This window comes from Citrus clementina, unplaced genomic scaffold, assembly GCF_000493195.1.
Source record: "Citrus clementina cultivar Clemenules unplaced genomic scaffold, Citrus_clementina_v1.0 scaffold_7, whole genome shotgun sequence".
Classification (NCBI taxonomy): domain Eukaryota; kingdom Viridiplantae; phylum Streptophyta; class Magnoliopsida; order Sapindales; family Rutaceae; genus Citrus; species Citrus x clementina.
This window is the reverse complement of record NW_006262075.1, coordinates 17573605-17595462: the sequence shown is the minus strand read 5'-3', so window position 1 is coordinate 17595462 and position 21858 is coordinate 17573605. Positions and strand designations below refer to the sequence as shown.

The 21858-nt window shown below is 35.1% G+C and overlaps 3 protein-coding genes across 3 annotated transcripts; all 3 read left to right on the top strand.

Annotated features, from left to right (window-relative positions):
* Positions 1 to 2530: 2530 nt before the first annotated feature.
* On the top strand, positions 2531 to 6683 carry LOC18035997 (protein LIKE COV 2). The gene is made up of 7 exons (XM_006427838.2): positions 2531 to 2822; positions 3450 to 3502; positions 3598 to 3707; positions 4132 to 4299; positions 5244 to 5341; positions 5581 to 5707; positions 6191 to 6683. The coding sequence occupies exons 1-7, from the start codon at positions 2706 to 2708 to the stop codon at positions 6289 to 6291; spliced, it is 774 nt and encodes a 257-aa protein (XP_006427901.1). The 5' UTR covers positions 2531 to 2705; the 3' UTR covers positions 6292 to 6683.
* A 1092-nt stretch (positions 6684 to 7775) lies between these two features.
* LOC18035832 (RNA-binding protein 39) lies at positions 7776 to 15262 on the top strand. The gene is made up of 13 exons (XM_006427837.2): positions 7776 to 8518; positions 9464 to 9542; positions 9640 to 9696; positions 10092 to 10147; positions 10988 to 11213; positions 11423 to 11509; positions 11590 to 11667; positions 11836 to 11919; positions 13207 to 13271; positions 13350 to 13551; positions 13620 to 13708; positions 14534 to 14648; positions 14887 to 15262. Exons 1-13 carry the CDS (start codon positions 7923 to 7925, stop codon positions 14920 to 14922), a joined length of 1770 nt encoding a protein of 589 aa, XP_006427900.1. The 5' UTR covers positions 7776 to 7922; the 3' UTR covers positions 14923 to 15262.
* Positions 15263 to 16446: 1184 nt separating this feature from the next.
* LOC18037208 (ribonuclease P protein subunit p25-like protein) lies at positions 16447 to 21043 on the top strand. Its single transcript, XM_006427836.2, has 9 exons — positions 16447 to 16577; positions 16695 to 16821; positions 17336 to 17416; positions 17527 to 17615; positions 17709 to 17783; positions 19385 to 19446; positions 19541 to 19603; positions 20047 to 20226; positions 20656 to 21043. Exons 2-9 carry the CDS (start codon positions 16699 to 16701, stop codon positions 20736 to 20738), a joined length of 756 nt encoding a protein of 251 aa, XP_006427899.1. The 5' UTR covers positions 16447 to 16577; positions 16695 to 16698; the 3' UTR covers positions 20739 to 21043.
* The last annotated feature ends 815 nt before the right edge of the window (positions 21044 to 21858 follow it).

The following is a 21858-nucleotide window of genomic DNA, read 5'->3' as shown; positions in this document are numbered from 1 at the left end:
CAAGAACTTTAGCCGTGAGGGATCTGGAAGCGTGAGGCACGCCGGAAGCCGTGAGGGAGCTTCTGGAAGCGTGAGGCACGCCGGAAGGAAGCCGTGAGGGATCTGGAAGCGTGAGGCACGCCGGAATCCCTGACGGAGCTTCTGGAAGCGTGAGGGAGAGAGGAAAGTGAGGGAGAGAGGAAGAGTGAGGGCTGGAGACAAAATGCTAAAATTTTCCTCTGCACGAAGTGATAAAAGCAGTTTTTCTTTATTATTTTTTATTCATTCTTTAGCGAGAGGAACGAGAAGCGAAATGACAGGAGAGAATGCCGTTTCTCTCGTCATTCTCTCGTTCCTCTCGCTACCTAGCAGCACTCAAAAGTGAATGGCTGAGTTTTGTTTGTTTGTTTATTTATTTATTATGATGAGAATGCAGACATGGGACTTAGGCAAAGTGAATAGGTTGATAAGTATGGGGCTATATTTAGGGTTTTTTTTATATATTTATTTACGACGAGAATGGAGACATGGGACTTTTGGGAAGTAAAATCTTCTGAATTTATAAATCGCTACTAATTACTTATTCTATAATGTGGATTAAACCCATTAGTTCATTAGCATTTAACTTTAATGTTTCCATAATGAAAAAAAATCATTTCATCGGTTTTCCTTTTTTTTTACGTGTAATAACCTTGATTGAAATCAATACTTTTTTAATATGAGATAGCTTTTCTTGAAATCAAAGCTTTTTGTATTTGTTATATCAAGTTCTTTACAGTAAATTAATGTAAATATTTATTGTGAGTGTCATCTAATTGAGATAATTCTCTTGTGCTCGAGACACGAGGTCTAGAGTTCAAACTCTACTGACATAGGGAGGAGGAGAGAGGAGATTGGTTTGATGTTAAACTAAATAATCATAATTAAAAGAAGATCGGTACCAATTCAGTTGATAAATCTCTTAAATGGAAATAAGAGATGTTTAAACCTCACTCACATGAGTAAAGGAGGGAATTAAATTACCATTATATAATAATAAAATTTATTAAGTAACTTTGATCAACATAGTAATAATATTAACACTTGATTTTGTGTGATTTTCTAACAAATATTGTTAGTACAAGTAAAAGATAACTAAGAAAACAAAATTTTGATAAATAAACTATATTTATAATTTATAATTTATATTTCAACTGATGTGTTACCATCCATAGTCTCTAGGATAATAATGCAATATGTCGCGTGTCATTTGATCAATGTTAATGAAAAATGGCTGGATGGTATGAACCATTAATGAAAAATTTACCTTGTTCGACAATCGAGCAATTGTCCATTGCTTCAGCATGCAGTATCTCCAACTTGGCATTATCCAATCACATTAATCTTTCTCTCTAAGGAACACTTATCAAACAGATATTTTAACGTCTGGTCCCTAAGTTTTGAACTTTTATTATATAAGAGCGTAATGTCTGCATTTATATTAATTGGATCATTTAGATTCTTGACTCATATTGAAATAATCAAAATATCCTAAAGTGTTAAGAATTATAGTTTATATAGTGAGACACAAATTTATAGGTAGAACATGACCCATAAATTTGAAATATCGGGGGTTCTGTATCTGCTTGCAATGCCAACTGTTCGCGTTTAGTTAAAAGTAAAACTTAGTATCGGTATAACGCGTTTCTAGTACAGAAAAAGGGATGCATGCAAGTCCCCATATCTTCTTTTCTCTGATCCCTCCTCAACATATATTGAGGCACTAATGGAGAGTGGAGAGCACAGCTCCTATGTCGCTAGCTATGCCGTGCTTGGTCCCCCAGCACGGTGGAGGTTCCGTAGCGTGTCATGAGCACCGGGCTAAGGGGCGGTTGAACAACTCAAGCAAACTGCCCTACCTTACTACAACATAGGGACAGAAGGGAGAAGACAGGAGTTAACACATTAGAGTTAACTTTAAATGATACAATTGGTTATTCAGTGGAATCGATACTATTTGTGAATTAATCACTTGAGCTTCAATTTAAGTTTTTAACTCAAACTAATTTATGACATGATTAACAATTTAATTAATTATATGGTGTTGACTCCTTTTTTTATTTGATATAACTACAATGCATTTGTTTTATTTTTAAAAGTTATTTTGATTATATTTTAACCAAAATTGATTAGGGTTTAAGTATGTAAACACTAAAATTATCTTAGAAATTATGTTAAAAAACATGTTAAACATGTAATTTTTTTTTTCAAAGACTATATATTAAAGGCACATGAAACATGTGACTGCATTAGTGTTTGAGATTCTTGACATAGCTAATTAATCGTATGATAGTCGCGTCAGTTTTATTACAGCACACCGCCAGTGCAAACTGTCATCCCATTCCCCAGTCAAAATTCAACGCTACTCTAAGGACAACTTGGTCACTGGCAAAGGATGAGGAACCTATTTGAAATAAACTGAAACTAATGTATCGTTATTTACTAAAAATAAAAAGATAGGGATCTCAATGTTATTTACTCGATAATCAAATATTTCGATCTCTCATAGTTACACGTCACCTCTCGCAAGTCACAGGACTCGTCGCGACTCGAGTCGCTTCCTTCCCTCTTGCTTGCAGTCTCCGCCCATTTTTGTAGCACAGAAAAAAAATTAATTTTCATTTTTCAGTTCAAATTCAGTCAATATTTTCTTTTATTTTCTCAGTAACCAAGCAGACATAACAATAATGGCGGAAGAAAAAGAATCAACGTCGATTCCACTGAGTCAAGCTGAGAATGGCGGCGAAGATCCCGAAGATCCAGTCAAATCTCCACCCACTTCCTCTGCTTCTTCCACTCGTCAGGTTCATTATTTTTCTTTTAATATCCACCGTCCTTTTTTAAATTTAATTTAATTAGATTAGATATTTTTCGATCTATTTGTGTCTGATTATCCGATATTTCGGATCTTGTTTTGTTAATTAACAAATATAAAATTTGTGAACACTTGAGGAAAATGTTTTCTAAAAATTAAAACAGTGAAAATGTCTCGAATTGTAAATTAAGGAAGAAATCGTAAACATGTTAGAAGATTGTTAATGTAAACTCTATTTTTGAATTTGTAAAATAAAAATTACAATTTGGTAAATAGTGAATGTAGGCAACTAAATGATAAGAAATATAGCTGAAAAAAACAAGATAAGAGCCGGTATTATAATTTATTATCCGTATTTTAATATATTATATATCGTTTTTGTTATAAAATTTTGATGAAGCGAAAATGTCAAAAAAATGTGACAGAGTATATCATGTACTATTCGGGATTTGTGAGTCTTTGTTATATTACTTTGTACGGACTAATACACATATATGCAATGTGTGGTGGTCTACGAGCAGAAATATTTTGAAATTTTATTCGTATTTTTATTGTGAGAAACATATGATACTAGTATCCATGTTTGATGGTAGTTCTGCCTCTTTATATTGTTTAGGCTTGCTGTTATGTTCTTCAGAGTTGGATTTCAAAGAAGTTTATGACTGGATGGTAAGAAATTTTGCTAATTTCTGCAATGTTCCAAATGTTTAGTTGTATTATTTGGTCCTTCAAATCTGACATATCATTGGCTTCTTGAATTGCAGTGTGGTTCTTTTCCCTGTGGCGGTTACATTTTTCATTACATGGTGGTTTGTTCAGTTTGTTGATGGTTTCTTCAGTCCATTGTATGAGCACCTCGGCTTTGACATTTTTGGTAAGTCATAATTTCTCAATGGTTGGCCTTTGGCATGAATGTAGTTCTGTAGTATTACTTGATGGAAATGGACTTGTATTAGTTGTTTTTCTGTTTAACATTTCTTTTTGTTGGTTTACATTGACAACTATTGGAGAATCACTTGGAAAGCAAAAATTTGGATGTATGTTTGAAAAGTTCAAGGCGAAAGGCAACTTAATCATGTGGAGAACTTGTGAATTACACTCTGCTTCTGATAAATAAAAACTTAAGAAAAGAAAAACATCTTTTTGTGAAAATTCATCTATGTTTAAATATCCAGGCCCCATGAATGAGAGTTGGTCTTTTATTCTAGAACTAATGATTAAATTTCCTTTTAGATGTCCTTTTTATTTATACATTGGGCCTCATTATCATACTCTCAAGTTCTTGATCTATTGCGCAGGGCTCGGATTTATCACATCTCTGGTATTTGTATTCCTTGTTGGTGTTTTTGTTTCATCTTGGTTGGGCTCTACAGTTTTCTGGGTTGGAGAATGGTTTATTAAGCGCATGCCCTTTGTTAGGCATCTATACTCAGCCTCCAAGCAAATTAGTGCTGCAATATCTCCAGGTTATCTCTTGATCAGTTATTCCCATTCTCACATGTAAATCTAGTTGCATAAAGTGACCGACAGATGTTTATGTTCTACTGTGCCCTTAGTAGCATCCTGGAAACTGGAAAGTAGTCAGTCAATGAAGTACTCATTCTTTGTACAGGAATGAGTGTGACAACTGGCTGCTATACTTATATGTTGTATATGGTTTGTTGTAGGACCATAAAAATATTTTAATAGGTTGTGAACTTGTGATCATTTAAGACGGCAATCTGAAAAACGGTCGGCGCCTTATGATGTTCCAGCTTAATACTTTCTATAATTATTAATGCATTTCTAATGTTCTATGGTAGCTGACTTATGATAATAACTTTGATTTTGTTAATACCTCTCTTTGCTAACATATTTTGAAAAGGATAAATGATGTATTTTTATCAATATTTCCAATATACTAAGCTGGTGAGTTTTTATTACTGGTCACATTGATTTTGCTGTATAGGAGGCTATATATATATTAATATGAAACTATGAGTATTTGTATTAATAAATAATGGACAGAATACACCTTAGTAGACAAAGCTATACAAGACAGTATCAAACTCCAAAAGTCTGATCTAACCCAAAAGAGACTGCCTAACCCTATGCAAAAATGAGCAGGATACGCTCTAAATCCCTAAAACTCCTCTCCAATTAAGATGAATGAAGAAAAATGAAGTTTTCTGGAAATCCTCAGACACCATCACCCAAAGTGAAGCTAAAAGGTGAACTCTATCCGACAAGCTATCATAACTGACCCCTATTGACTCTTTGAAGATTCTACCATTTCTTTCACTCCAAATCAGCCAAAAGAGGCTATTCATATTTCCTACACACACGTTGACATCTTGATCATTCTTATATTAAATTATGAGACTGGATAATTTTGCTTTAAACTGATATGATACCTATATTTTCTTTGCAGATCAAAATACAACAGCTTTTAAAGAGGTGGCGATCATCCGTCATCCACGTGTTGGTGAATACGCATTTGGTTTTATTACATCAACAGTCACACTTCAGGTACTTGTGGTTTATGTGGTATACTCTTCTCCTGCAAAGTATTGTTGAACTTTGTTCACAGGTCGCTTTTGAGAATTTGCAGTTTCTTCCATATATTCTTGTCAAACTGTGCATTGCCTGTGCCAGAATATCTTGTTACGTAATTAAGTTCATAATTAAGTTCTACATTGTTTTGACCTTAGATAACTATATTTCCTCGAGCTTAATTACTGATCATGCTTGTAAGCTGATTCCTGCAGAAAGATAATGGAGATGAAGAGTTATGTAGTGTTTTTGTCCCAACAAACCATCTATATATTGGTGATATATTCCTGGTGAGCTCTAAGGAAATCATAAGGCCAAATCTGTCTATCCGAGAAGGCATAGGTATGGTGTTCCTTATTGCTATGTCAACCTTTAACCTTTTTCTTCTTATTACTATTTCTGTATTAAGCAGAGAGTGCTTTTTTACTTAAAAAGTGTTTTCTTTTTTTGTTTCTTTTGCTAACTTATGTATTGGATAAAAATGTTTATATAAAAGGTATCCAGTTTTAAGATTAAAATATTCAGTACTATCTGTATATAACATCCTGCTGTCGTTTTCGAAATAATCAATCTGTAGAATCGACGTAGAGGATTATGCTTTTAAAAATGCTCTTTTAAGGATTTTTTCAGCAATTTAGTAGACTCCCAGCTGAAATGCAAACAGAGTATATAACTACAAGTAGATGTTAACTTACACTGCGTAGTGAAAAGTTTGTATTTGTTGCTAATCACTCTTAACATAGAATGGTTAAACATAAATTTCTTTACGGCTTTTTTTGGGGGTTTGTAGACATCTGGTTCCTTACATGTTTGGAAATAATGCAGAGATCATTGTTTCGGGAGGAATGACAATGCCACAAGTGATTTCTCCTATTGAAAGGGTTGCTCGTCAGGGCGAAAGAATCCCTCTGAACAGAATAATGTGATGGCATCAGAGAACAGGTGTTTTGATTAACTCCGCAATTACGTAAAAATTCCTACCATTGCATGTGTTGGAAGCCTTCGAAAGGGTCAGCATGCTTGAGACTAGGTCATTGTCTCACCTTTAACTAATGTGCCTGCTTCGATTTTTGTAATTACAGCTATACGTTCTGTGAGGTTGCTTCCTTGATGCAACCCTGTACCTGTTACTACTGTAAGAGAGAAAATGCTAGTATTTCTCATTAGATATGTTGTCTTTAGTGTGTTCTCCTGTCATTTATTCTTTCATCCTCTCTAATATTTGAGAAATACTGTGTTGATTAATATGATCTCACGATTTGTTGACCTCAACAAGAAGCCTCCATTTATCAAAGCAGAAACTGTGACATTTGTATGATTACCATTTGTATACTTCGAGTTCTTTGATTTTGGATTTGAAATCTTTTAGAGAGATTCACGAAAAGGGGATGAATTAAAGTAAATATTTGTTATTGTTATTATCGCCAATTGATTTCACATTTTAACTAGGGAGAGATGTTTAGAATTGGCATTATAAAAATAAGCTATTTGCATTAAATCTGACAACAGTATACTGAAGAAAAGGAGATTATTATTTATCAGGTAACGATCCTGTCATAGTTTCTTTTTATTTTAAAAAAATAAATAGTATTTGTTTACTTTGTTATTTAATTAAAATTACAGCCAAGTATAAACAAACAGGAACATGATCTTCTTCAGATATGAACATTTTTAAGTTTTTAATGATTTTTTATCACGTGTCTTTTAGTGGTAGTGTATGGGTAAAATTTAACTTCTTTTATTTATTTTTATTTTTTATTTATTTATTAACAACCAATTAATGATTGAGTTATTTGCTCAGGACATGATCAGTTCAGGAGAGAATCCTGATCCAAACATTAATATAAATTTAAAGGCATAGATACCAAGTGGAGGATGTAATGTAACCATCACTTTTTTTTTTGGTTATTTTTTTGTTATCGTTTTCCTTAAATCATGAGTTACACACTCCGAATTAAGGCATAGATTTATAAATATAAAGAAATTTTTTTGTTAAATTTTGTTTGTCGCATTCCTAATTGCACGATATGCATTTGTTACAATATAATCTTGTAGTGGGTAATAAGTAACAAATGATCGTTACAATGCAATAATAGTTTTTCCAATGAATATATGCAATCATGAATGTATAAAAATAAATTTATTCAACCCCAATAGTATTCATTTTATAGATAAAAATATTTTTATTGATTTTTATTTTATAACCTTTTAGATTTTGCCAGGTAGACAAGTTTGTCTCTAACCGTACTTGTCCAGGCTCCAACCACTTCATGACTTCATCACAGTGTTGTGTAGACCTCCGTCGGTTGAGAACCCTACATTTCAAAAAAGGCCCACAATAGTTTTAAAATATGACATCGAAGTCCCCATTCCAGATATATTAATGAAAAAAAAAAATAATGAGGTATAAATGAAGTAAAAACTTAATCGAAGTCTCTGGCGCTTCGGCTATCAAAACCCAACAAAACCCTAGGTTAAAATACACAACTGAAACCCTATCTTCGAATCGAAATTAGCGATTGGCGAGAACTAAATTGATTAAATTAATTTCATCAAAATGGAATTCGACGAGTACGAGTATTTGGAGAAGACGGTGGAGGAGCAGCGGCAGCAGAAGCAAGACGACGATTCGTCGTCGAAGAAGAAGGCGAAGCGCGAGGAGAAGAGCGAGCGGAGTTACCGAAAGCGCGAGGACAGTGAAGAGGAGGAAGAGGAGGAGAAGTCGAGGAGCGGAAAGAGGTCGCGGCGAGACGAGGATGAAGAAAATGGAAGTAGAAGAGACAGAGACAGAGATAGAGATAAGGAGCGGCACCGGAGGGATCGGGACCGGGACCGGGACCGGGGCCGGGAAAGAGAAAGGGAGACCGAGCGGGATCGTGAAAGGAGTGGAGAGAGGAGAGAGAAGGAGAAGGAGAGAGAGAGGAGGGAGAGAAGAGACAGGGAGAAAGAGAGGGAGAGAGAAAGGGACGGGGAGAGGAGGAGCAGCAGCCGGTCTCGGAGGAGCAGCAGCCAGTCCCGGAGGAGTAGCAGTAGGTCCAGAAGGGAGAGGGAGAGGGAGAGTGAACGGGAACGGGAACTGGAACTGGAACGGGAGAGGGAGAGAGAAAGGGAGCTTAGGGAGAGAGAGCGGGACCTCGAAATGAGAGAGAGCAGGTAAATTGCTAAACATTGTGGTTGTGCTTTTGAAATTGAGTAGAAATTTAGCCATTATGAACATACATCATTTTATTGTTCTTGTATTTCTAATGATTATGATCCCTATTGAATTATGATGGATATGGTATTGTAGAATAACCCTTTTAACAGATTTTCTGTTTGAACAAGCTAAGTTTTTGGCTTTGTGAAAAAACAGTGAAACAAATTTGATATTCTTGTTATGTATGCTTATGATTGTTATTGTAACAGCCGCTAGTTTGGCCTTCTTTTAATATTTTTTTATTTTTGTGGATTGGACTAAATGATAACTTAAGTGAAATCCAGTGGGGAATTGTACTATGAAAGTAATGGGATGATTTGTGATGAGTATTCTATGCTTTAACTTCTATCTCTGGGAGTGCCACTGGAGTAAATGACTTTAATTTCTAGTGGTACAGTCACCCAACTTGCTTTGATATAACTTTGCTTGTATATCAAGAAACTTTTTGAAACTGAAGTTATTGATAAAGCTTATAACAGACTAGCACTTCCTTATGGTCATTTTTGAAAGGCTCAATGTCTCTGCTGCATGCTTAGAATTTCTGGCCAAATATCTACGTCTAATATTTTATGGTCTTTGCTGCTTGCTTAGAACTTCTGGCCTAACATTGACATTTGATATTTTATGGGATATTATGATTAGCTAATGTAACTTTATTTTTTTAGGCCTTCAACCTCTGAATTAGAATGGTTGACATAGCTGTATGCTTAGCTAGGATCTTCAGAATGGGTCAGATGTTTGATGCAATGATCTTCAAATAGAGAAAATGGATATGGTTTTTGCTATGTTGTATGTGCCACTCTACCTATTGAACTGTTATGTACTGAAGTGAGGACTTTCAATGTAATGATATTCATATTCTACACATTTCCTATTTTAACCTGGAAGCCATTTGTCTGCAGGAGATATAAAGAAAAGAAAGAAGTGGTGGAACCTGAAGCTGATCCGGAGAGGGACCAGAGAACTGTTTTTGCTTACCAGGTTCAGCGCTGAGACCTGTCTTTTTTCCTTAAAGCAATGAAAGCTTAGTCCTTCATTTTCTTAACGAATTGCATTTTCATTTATTTGGTGATGACAGATGCCACTAAAGGCGACTGAGAGAGATGTTTACGAATTCTTCTCAAAGGCAGGCAAGGTTGGTGGGCAATTTTCAATCACTATATAGACGTCTTTAAAGTTCTTTGCTATTTTCTGCCTGTTTAAAAAATAAATTCTAATTTGTTGCATGGGACATTGCCTATAACAATGTAAATGCATCTTGTTGAGATGCATTTGCTTCATATTGCAGTTATATGTACCCCTTTACCCTTCAGTTACTGCATAGTATTATGACTTTGTTGTGTCTCAAATTTCTATAAGTATGTGATGAGTTACATTGTACATAACCATTTGGTCGGTTTCACAAAGTCACTTAGTAGGTGAATCAGTGTGTATATTGGACATCTAGTATTTCCTTGTACTTTGCATCTGTGCTTTATATTTTTGTTTTCCGTGTTTAATCTTACATTTTTTTATTTCATTTTTTTTCAGGTGAGGGATGTCCGGCTGATCATGGACCGGAATTCAAGGCGGTCAAAGGGAGTTGGGTATGTGCCTGATGTTAAACAGTATTATACTTGTGTGCATGTACTGTTGTAAAGTAGCTATTAGTGTATTTCCTTTAAAGTATCACATTTAACTGTATTCTTAAATTCACTAGCAATGCGATAATGATGAGGGATGATGGGAATACCTTGCACTCATGTTTAATCAATTCATGCTGCGTAATCAAGGTAGATGACATTAACCTGAATTCTATGTTCTTTTTCCCATTTTTCTTCTGAATTGTTGTGAAGGTCCTCAATCTATGAGTATGGGATCCTTATTACAATTCTTTATTTTATAGTGTTTATTATTGGGATCAGAAGTCACACACTGGCTCATTGTAGTTCAATGATCGCAGTTTTTCTTAGTGGCTGAAGTTGGCATGGTGTTTTTCTTGTTGGGGGATGAGACTTATACGGTCCTTGACCCTGCTACTGTTCTGGTATCTTACAGGTTTTAGGATGCCATTTAATATTGAGTGCCCTGTTAGTGATTCTGATCTTTAAGTTGGCGCCTTCCTCATTTATTGTGTTTGGGATTGTGTACAGACGCACTCGGATGTCAAAGTGAACAAGGAGACTACTGCTGTTTATTTCTTTCTTTTCTTCACCCATTCCAAGTCCTCCAGTGTCTGATTTTTTTTTTCTTTATTTAATTATTATGAGCTAACCATTTCTATTATATTAGGAATCAGATGACCAAAAGATAATCAGCTTGAGCTCTCTTCACTGGAGTTTTTGTTTCACCCTTCTATTTGCTCTATGCTCCGCAAGTTTTGCTTTTGATTCTTTTTGTCTCTTGCATTCAGCAAACATAATGGTCTGTCCCTGATTTAACTGCAGGTATATTGAATTTTATGATGTGATGTCAGTGCCAATGGCAATAGCTTTATCAGGTCAACTTTTACTTGGACAACCTGTAATGGTTAAACCTTCTGAAGCTGAAAAGAATCTTGTTCAATCTAATACTTCTGCTGGAGGGACTGCCACTGGACCTTATGGAGCAATTGATAGGAAACTTTATGTGGGAAATCTACACTTTAACATGACTGAGACTCAGCTTAGAAAGGTACTATTGAATAGTAATAGAAAAGTGATTGAGTGAACAATGAAGCAAAATAAAAGTTTTTGATAGTTTAGTGAATCTTTTTCGGGATACTATTGTTTCTAGCATATTTCTAGTCACCTATTCAAGGTTAACCTCTTTTGTTTGGTTATATTCACTTTTTCATCAAGTTACATTACAGTGTTCTTACTCTGTTTCATAATGGTTGTCAGCTCTTTGAACCGTTTGGTCCTGTGGAGCTTGTGCAACTTCCCCTTGACACTGAGACTGGACAATGCAAGGGTTTTGGATTTGTTCAGGTTTGTCAAATCTTCTAGTTGACTTTAAACAAGGAATGGTGCATTTATTATGCATTTATGTTACTTTATTTGTGCTGCAGTTTGCCCAGCTTGAACATGCAAAAGCAGCTCAAAGTGCTTTGAATGGGAAATTGGAGATTGTTGGTAGGACACTGAAGGTATGCTTTGAAATTTAAAGTGTAAAGATAAATATGATGAGTAGCATGAAGTGGTGAAATCATTTTCAGTTATTTGTCTTCTTGTGTGAATATTACTTCCCACCTCAATATAGAATCCCAGATTCCCATGTTATCATCTCTACAACTAATTGATATATACATATGTAGGTTTCATCTGTAACCGATCATGTTGGCACGCAAGATACTGTAGCAAAATCTGCGGACTTTGATGATGATGATGGTGGTGGACTGGTTAGTGATATATCATTTTGTGTTATCAAATTTATAGTTTGTATATTGCTTTTTGATATTATTCATCTTAATCGCGCTTTGTTACTGCACATCAAGTGCACTGGTGGTGGTTCTTAAGTATTATCTGAAATTGAGTGTCCTGCCCTTGGTAAGACTTGGTTATTTTTTTTTAAATACAAGTATCAGTTATTATGCAAAAACATCTGCGTAAGGTTCCAGCTATTGGTAAGGGAAGAGTTTCATGGGGTAGATTTTGTTGAAGTTCTCTTTTAAGTGTTGGTTTTTATCAGAAGCTTGTAATGGTATGATATTTTAAGCCTGAAAGAGAATAGCATTTGAACTTTAGAAATGACAGTTACATGTGGGCCAAGTAATTTCATAGAATAAGTTTCTGTGTAGAGCTTTGCTGAAAACTCACTGATAAATTGACAATCTGTTGTAAACTCTCTCTCTCTCTCTCTCTCTCTCTCTCTATCTCTCTCTGTGTGTGAAATTGAAAATTATATTTATGTATGGAAAAGAATTATAAAGTGACCACATGCCCACTGGAGAGCCCCAACAACTGTGGAAGGGGGAGAAAAGATATACAATTGGCCTCACGGTCTACTAAAACTAGCCAAAAAGGTAAAAATTCCAGCTTCTGCAGCTACATTTCCCAAGAAATCAGGCAGCTAAATAAACCTGACCAGGGTATCTACAACTTTCTGGGCTGAATGAAAATTTGGGATGATTCTTGGAAATCCAGTGAAGTGGAGGCCAAAAGTGAGGCAAAAAGTCTGGTTTGGTTTATTTATTTGGCTTCATGAGAAGATATCGAAAATTGCTTTTAGTAAGGACAATCTGGTAATCATGAGAAGATATTGAAAATTGCTTTTAGTAAGGACAATCTGGTAATTAAGTAATACATAATGGGTTATAGATGGGAATTAAAGAGCACTATTAGTTAGTCATTTTCTTGGCTTCATGAGAAGATTTGAACAATGAACTTTCCATAGAGCTTGTTAAATGGATCGTGAGATGGCTTCTGTGAGATGCTTAACGTTGAATGCTTCATTAATTTTAATGTTTGCACTAAAAGTTTTCAACTTTTTTTTGTCTCTTTTGCCTGCTAAACATTGTTCAACTCTTTCATGCTTGGTGGCTTATGGATGATGGTTTTAGAATATAATCACTTTTAAGATTATTTCGAGGGTGTGTTGCTTTCTTTTGTAAGACTGAAATCTGTCTCGTGTTGCTCCTCAAATTTTCAGAGATTGTCTGGCTGATGTATAATATCTCTCTATGCAGGCTTTAAATGCTCAATCAAGAGCATTGCTTATGCAGAAGCTGGATCGCACCGGTATAGCCACAAGGTTAGTTTATAGGACTGGCTATATCTTTTAGTAGTTTAGTTTACTTCTTCATAAGTTTAATTAAACTATTTTTTACAGTATTGCGGGCTCCCTTGGAGTAGCACCGGCGGTTAATGGATCAGCTGTAAATCAGCAAGCCATTAGCTTGCCTGTTGTCGGGCAACCTGCAGTTCCAGTTCCAGCTGTTACTGCTCCAGTTATACCTAATATGGCTGCTGAATTTATTGGATCTCCAAGCGAGTGTTTGTTGTTGAAGAATATGTTTGATCCTGCCATGGAGGTTTGCGACTTTCTTGCGCTGTTTAGCAATTTTTTGTGTGAAATATTGATTTCAGTTTTGTGCTGCAGACGGACCCAGATTTTGATCTGGAAATACAAGGAGATGTGGAAGAAGAATGTTCCAAATATGGCAGGGTGAAGCATATATATGTGGATAAGTAAGTGTTTGATAAATGTTGATTGCAGTTTTGCATGCTTATTATGCATGACTCATCATTCGTTTTTGTTTTGTTTTATTAAATTTTGTTTGAAATTTTGAACAGCCATATGCTTACATGCCTATGAATAAAGTGTTTCAAGAAGACACTTGAATTTGATCTTCAGGATTAATTACAATTGAAGGAAAAAGTAAGCAAGGTGAAGCAGAAACTTGTGGGAATAATAGTGATGATGGGTGAATGAGAATAATTGTGTAAACAATTAAAGATAGATGAAAATTAAAAGAAACAGTAAAATATTGAAAACCTTGGCTAAGGCTTAGTTGGAGTCTTACATGTAAGGATTTTAATAGAATCTTGCAAAGAAATATTTATCCTGTAACCGCGATCAATATATTTGCTTGTATATGTTCTCTATATCGATACAAGTTCATTCCTGATTATTCCCAAACAAGGTAGAGACAGAATTAGGTACTTGTAAATGAATGCCTAAACAACTAAATTCTCATTTTGACACCATGTTGTTTGCTGGGAAATATTGATTATTGGTTCATCATCAAGTTTTCTATGTTAATAATCCTCAAATCATATCGTTGGTGAAGAAAAGAATAAGATGATGACCTTTAGCTCTCAACTCCTTTCCTGTTGAGGTGACTGCCTAAACATGGTTATTAATACTTTATTTCAGCTGCTAACTATTCCACACACCTTTGCCTTGTGGTGGTGAATGAGAATACACATTTTACACACACAAACATTTCTTGGTGGGTTTGAAAACTATCTATGCTCAGGTTAATATCTCCATATAACTAATCTATCATGCAGAAGGAGTGCTGGTTTTGTATATCTACGGTTTGAATCTACGGAGGCAGCTGCTAGTGCTCAACGTGCAATGCATATGAGATGGTTTGCACGGAGACTGATATCAGCCATCTTTATGGTAATCATTTTTCTTCCTTGCATAAATATGCTTTGAATTGCTCATGTGGAGACCATAACCTGGAAAAATTTAACTCTAGTGGTATATAGGCTTCAAGCTGTTTGGAGAATTGTTTTCAGTAAAGCTTTGGAAATTTTACTCGGCACTTGAAAGGACTGTTCCCAAGTTGTTTGGGAATTATGTTTAGGATTGCACTTACTATTAATCCTCTCATGTGGCATTTCATTATTCTTTACAGAAACCAGAGGATTACGAGGCCAAGTTCAAAAGCTAAACTTGAATGGGTGCTCAAATGGAGATGAGGTTTTTATTTTTATTTCTATTTTTTTTGGTGGTGCTGGTAACTTTAAATTTTCATGTGCTATGTTGGTGTGGCAATCTCCCCTTTCCTCTCAGCCCCTCATTCCGATCCGCATTCTCAGCCCCTCTTCCTGTTCTGCGTTCAATGCTGGAGATTTATTATACCTAAATTTGTATACAATGCAATTTCAACTATGATGACAGGATTTTTTTTTCCACCCTTCACTGGGCTGTCTCTGTAATTTACGTTTTGCTGTAATCTTGAATCTCAAATACCATGACCATCTGTGAACTGTTGAAGCCGATTTTTGCCATTTTTATTGTACTCTTGTCGATTTGTGGTTGGGTTTAGATGTGAGTTTAGAACACGATAACCTTGAAACAAGATTATACTATTTAAAAATTTCCATAATTGTGCATGTAATTGTAAGTTAAATTGCAAGGATATGTAATTCTAGTCTTATATTATAATGAAATCTCAAATAAATTTGGAACTGGCTACGTCTGTCAATTCAACGGTGTGAAATGCAAAATAAATTTGCTATTGTAAAGTTGTTGGTGATGTGGTATACGCGTTATTGGAACAAATTAAATTCGCCGCTATTAGATGATGACTTGTTACAGGTGAGCATTTAGCAGCTTAAAGTTCTTGTTCTTGATTATGATGTCAAGGGCTTTAAAAATGGAAACACCAGCCGTCAAGTAAATAATTTGATTTTGAGTGTTCTGGTAATCATAACTTTTGAGGTTGGGTAAGATTATATTAGTAAGGGAGGTCTACATTTTTTATTAAATTAAAAACAAATTAATGTTGTACGTCTGCCAAAAGGAAGCTAATTTGGGTTCTTTTCTTTCTCTTTCTCAATGCTACATCATAATTTCGTAAATTGAGTTCGATACATCATCGAAGTTTGTCAAAACTAATCTCGATGTGACCAAAATAAAGAATATACTTTATATATATATATATATATATGGTTGCATATTTGAAGAAGTTATATTCCCACAAGTTACATCTTGAAGCCAAACGACCTTCGATCAAGTATCTTATGGTGAAAATTCGAGTCATTATAACTTTTGTCCACGTTTTTCAAAAGAGTACGAAAGAAAAATGAAGAGAGCACAGTTAAAACACGGCGTTTTTGAGTCGTAGAGCAGGTAGCCCATGATTCATGAACCGAGCGAGGACAAGGCCGCAGATAGCTGAAGACTAATAATATAATGAGAGCTCGCGCGAGCGGTGCAATCGGCGAAAGACCGGGGCCACAAAAAGGCCCTAATCTCACTCAAGTTAGTTTTGAGTTAATTAGCCTTAATCCTCTCCACTAATCATTTTTGTTAGTTATTATTATCGTTACTGAAACTACCAAAAAAAAGAAAAAAAAAAAAAAGGGACAACGATACAACAGCGAGTCAATAATAGAATCTTCTATTGTTTATTCTTCTTCTTCGTGCCTTGAAACTAAACTTATATACGAAAAAAAAAAAATTATTAATTAATAATAAGTATAAAAGACTTTTTTCGGGGCTTAATTTGAGAAATCAAAAGACAAGGCCAAAAAATATCCAGAACAGGAACCAAAACCAGAGCTCGGTAAGAGTGGTCGTTTGCTAAGCCTTTGTACTCAGGTAGCCACAACAACTGATCAGCTCTAATACCCTAATACCTTTTTTTCCTTTGAAAGTTTGAATTTTTGTTTATTTGTATTTATTTCTTTGTTCGTGTTTCTGTGTGTTTGTGTGCAGAGAAATGGATAGGTATCAGAGAGTAGAGAAGCCAAAGGCTGAAGCCCCAATAAATGAGAACGAGATTCGTATTACAACTCAAGGCAGAATGAGAAACTATATTACTTATGCCACCACTCTCCTCCAGGTGCGTCCCCTGTTTATTTCCATTCTCAGCTTATTGCTTATTAACATGAATATAATTCATGATGGATTTTTATTATTATTTTTGAATGGTACAAGAGGTTTTACTCTACCGATTGAGCTGATATCCTATGAGTTCGCATAGTATGAGACATTCTGGGGGGTTCTACGGTAGTCACAGACGTTGAGACCCCGTTGCAGCCACATGCCAGGATTTTATAGCTGTAGGTTATAGAATTTGATGGTATCTCTGGGTTTCTGGGTTATTTATTTGTGAATCTGTTGATGTTAGAGACTTTATATAAGCTTAGATGCATGAGTAGAACATGAAAGCTGAAGCCTTCTTAAGTAAGTACTGGAGTAAGAAGGAACTAGTTGAATTATTGCTATCCAAGATTTAGACTTTGGGTGTTTGGGCTACCAGGGCATAACATTTTTGGATATTTTGAAAGTGTGACTTAAACTGCTATCTCTATTTTGCATTTTTGTGTGACTTATGGCCAAGTATTTCTTTGTAGGAGAAAGGATCCAACGAAATTGTTCTTAAAGCGATGGGCAGAGCTATCAATAAGACTGTAATGATTGCCGAACTAATTAAGGTGTAGTGACATTTTATTGTTTCTCTCTCTCTCTCTCTCTCTCTCTATCTCTCTGCGCCATGTTTTTATTAGTCATCATTTTTTTGTTCTGTTTTATTTCTCTCTTTCAGAGAAGGATTGCTGGTCTCCATCAGAACACTTCAATTGGATCAACTGATATAACAGATATGTGGGAGCCATTAGAAGAAGGCCTTCTTCCGTATGAAATATAGACTCTTCAATTGTACTTCTTGCAAATGCCCTATGTTTTCATGGATACTGGATGATTGTTTGATTTTCTGTTCTGTTGCAGCCTAGAAACTACTCGCCATGTCTCAATGATCACAATCACTTTGTCAAAGAAGGATCTAGATACATCATCAACGGGGTAATGAAGGTGGCATTTGGTATCCAATCCGGATACAATTTATTGTTTTTGAAAACAAGGGATACAAAGGATCCCTAAAATAGGTGTTTGGTTGGGCTGTCTCCAGAAAGGGGTTTTTCAAATATAATCCTGAAACAACCTGAATTTGGGAATAAGGCAACAAAAGTCTTATTCCGTTTTCAGTGAGAACTTATTCGAAAACTCAAAAATAAAACTGTTGCAGTTTTATATTATACCAAACATGTTTTCTGATGTTAGAAATATTTGATTGAAGTCATTCTTTTAGATTATATTCTTTTAGAAATATCAAATGTTAATGTGGCATGTGAAATTATACAATTTCTTTATCATTTTTGTGCCACTAATTATTGCTTAGAGATTAATAGTATAAAGTCATGTGAGATGCTTTAAATTTAGTGGTTAATCATATCATTTTGATTTCTCTTAGATGTTGAATGGCTTTAGATGGTTTCCTGTACTTATAATGGACTTTGTGTTTATCACCTGTGTTTATTTTACAATAGGTACAAGACTGCCACGTGTGATTTTATAAAAAATTAAGCTATTATGAAGACTGTAATCTACAGTGTTTTTAAGAAGATGATATAAGTAAATTGAGGATAGGTGCCTAATTGATCTGTTCCTTTTTCACAATACAGTAACTGATTGGATGAATCCCCCATGCCAACCTCAAGGGGATATTATGTTTGTGCATGGAGAGGGGGTGGGCAGTGGGTATCTTTGGTTGAGTTTGTGGTTTGAATTTTTTTTTAAAGCTTTCTTTCTGGTTTAATAGTTGGATAGGTTCTTCTTTTGTTCTGTAGAACTTATGTCTGTCATGAATTTTGGTGTCAATATATAATATCTGAGTTTAATTTGATTGCATATATCAAGGTTTTCCATGAATTTAAACCCAACTAGTCCTGATATCTGCCTGTCAATTTATTTTACATTTTAGAATAAGAATCTGGTTTTAGTTCAGGATCCGATGGTATTATAATTTCTCAAGGTAATATCTTTTAATAAATAATGACTTAATTTTGGTAAATTGTGTTTGCACTTAACTTCTCTTGTACATGCATTTTGCCCTCTCTGATGTTTTCCTTGCCTATTTTTCTACTTAAAGTTATATCTGGACTACCTTGGATGCAAAAGCATGGTTAAGTTAAATAACATCCATTTTTTTCCTCACCTTCGAAGGAAAAAATGCTGGTTAAAATATAATATTTCTTATTCATTTATAGATGTACCTGAGAAACCTTACTTTCGTATATGAATAATATTTGGTGCATTGAGTTGGTGTGTTGAATGAGTTTGAGAAAGGTTACTTGTGCCGATTTGATATTAATTTAGTATATGTCTTTTTGGGTCTGAATATTTATTGCATTTTTTTTGTCACTGTTTTTCATTCTGTATGGTGAACTTTGCACATTTAGTTTCATGGGAAACCAAAAGAAGTTCCAATTTAAGGCTAAAAAAGCACGCCTTGAGCCACATATTTTTTTCCATTTCAGCTGATCTTAAACCTGGGTATACTCTTTGATTAGAAATTAAACCTTGGTATACTTGCTAAGTTCATATGTAAATTTTCCTGATTGCAGTTACCAACCTCCTCTTCCTGCTGATCAAGTGAAACCTTGGAATGAATTTGAAGATGAAGGAGGTGAAAGAATATTTCTTGTACATAATTGTATCTGTCATCTCTGGTAATGAAAAAGTGAGCTAATTTATATTGTTTAATGCCATTTTCTTTACAGAGGGTTCACCAAGGGGACGAGGTAGAGGACGCGGTGGTCGAGGAAGGGGTAGGGGTAGAGGAGGTATTACTTATCTTTGATGATTCATTGACTTAAATTACCTTCATGGTACATGAAGTAGAATATGTTTTGGCTTTCTTCATAAATTTGGATATACATGCTCTTTTTTATTAGATTCTAGTATGACTATAACTAATTTGAAGCAGGTTTTAGGCACTTGCAGTTAAGACTATTAAGACTGAGATTAAAAAGAAAAAATAAAATGTTTTGTTTTTCTTGTCGGTATTTGATTTCAAAATAGTATCACATTCATTTTCAGATTCTTGTCATTAATTTAAGCTGTCCAAGGAAAAAGACGAATAGGGAAAGGAGGTCAAATACCATTCATGGGAATCTCTCCTGATCATTTGGAATGCATAGCTTTCAATGGATAAGAAGACCTACACTGTTTGACATCTTAATAAAGTTGCTCACTTGGTTACCCTCTTGTGCTAATCTGTCTTCAGGTTTTTACAATGGAGCAGGGGACTATAATGTCGATGGTTGGGATGGTGGACGTGGCTTCGGTGGTCGGGGTCGAGGACGTGGTAGAGGTCGTTCTTTCAGAGGTCGAGGATGGGGTTACGGTAGTCAGTCAGGTGGATATTATGATTATGGGGAGCTAGAAGCTCCGCCTGTCGGTCGCGGTAAGTCTTTGGAGCAATTGATGAGTTTCAGAAGTTGCATTTTGTTGCTATGTTTCAAATAATGTGTAGAGTAGGTGTCATGTCATTTAGGAATGCTAAATATGATTTTAAACTATGAGATCATTATATTATTTTTCCAATCAAGACTTTAATCATCAAAGAGAAGTTATGAAGTAGATGGTTGTTGAGGAGCCCTGCTTATGGGTCTGACATCCACCTGACTTTTATGAGAGAAGAATTACTTTCTGATATTTCTGCTAGTCAGGCATATTTATTAATCTCTTTTTGTGCTTCTACTGTAATACAGTACTTAAAGAGAAATACGCTGGTGCTAAAGTTTTATACCGCATAGTTGTGCAATTCTCCTTCTGAAGCTTGTTGAGCTGTTGAATCTGATTCTATTTATCTTATATATTGCTTTGACTCCAGGCCGGGGTCGTGGCAGGGCAAGGGGCCGTGGGCGTGGTCGTAATCCCAGGTCGGGTGGCCCATTTCAAGCAGTGGGTGCATGAGCAGTAGATGTTGCTGAAGATATAATATATGCTGTTGGGATGAAAAATGAATGTGGATGCCTGCTCTGCTTGTGTTTACATGTAAGTGTTGGTGACAATTATGGGCATTGTCTTTCATTTCAAGTCATGAAGTGTTGCAGCCATCATGCTGCTGCCAGTTTTGTTTACAAGTAACTATAGGTTGTGGCCTAGGAATATTTTCTTACTTGTTTGCTGACAGGTTTTTTCACATACCAAGACAGATTGTACAATTTTTTCCCCTTTCTTGATAGGAATAATAGAGCAGTACATTCTTTCATTCTTCATATTAATAGTTATACAAATGCTAACTTCTGTTGAGGATCAAGTCACTATCTTGGTTTCAATTTGCCGTTGGAATTCTGAAAATTCCGCTAGTGTGTTGATTAGAAGTATATGAAAGAAAGATTGGCTGATACATGTTAGAAATTTGTTGTGAAAAGTTTTAATCATTTTTAATCAATCCATAACACCCTTTAGAATCATGCCCTATGAATGAAAATGAAAAGAAAATTGAAGTTAGTTTTTTTGTTCCATTGTAGTGTCTAATGAGTTCGATTGTTACCTGTGACGATAAAAGGTTTATTTTTTCACATTGGAACTTTCGCATTCATGATCTAGTTTTGGTGAAATGGTTCTAAATAAGTATAGAATCGATGATCCATAGAAATTTGTCTTGAAACCAAATTCATATTAAGCTTCCTTTACAAAATGATTGTTTGGAGGTTTTTCAATTCTGAAATGGTTAAATGAACTTGCCTTTAACTGAAATGGAGTACAAGAGGAGAATTTAAATTCAGTTTGTCAGCTATATGTAGTGTATGATCCTGCTCGTGAGTTGGCAACATCTTATGCATAAAGTCTCTGTTTCTAATATTATTCAATTTTTACACAAATAGTAGTAGCATTTTGAGCCATTGATTAAAGCTTGGAACTCTGATACAGATACCATATCTTGTACCTTGTTTATTTATTAACATGCTAAACTTGCATTTTGAAAATACTCTACAATTTTTTTCTTTTTGGGTATATATTTTAAAACAATATTATATAAGGAGCAATGTTGAAGTTTCGGGATACAAAATTCCAATCTTTACTGATG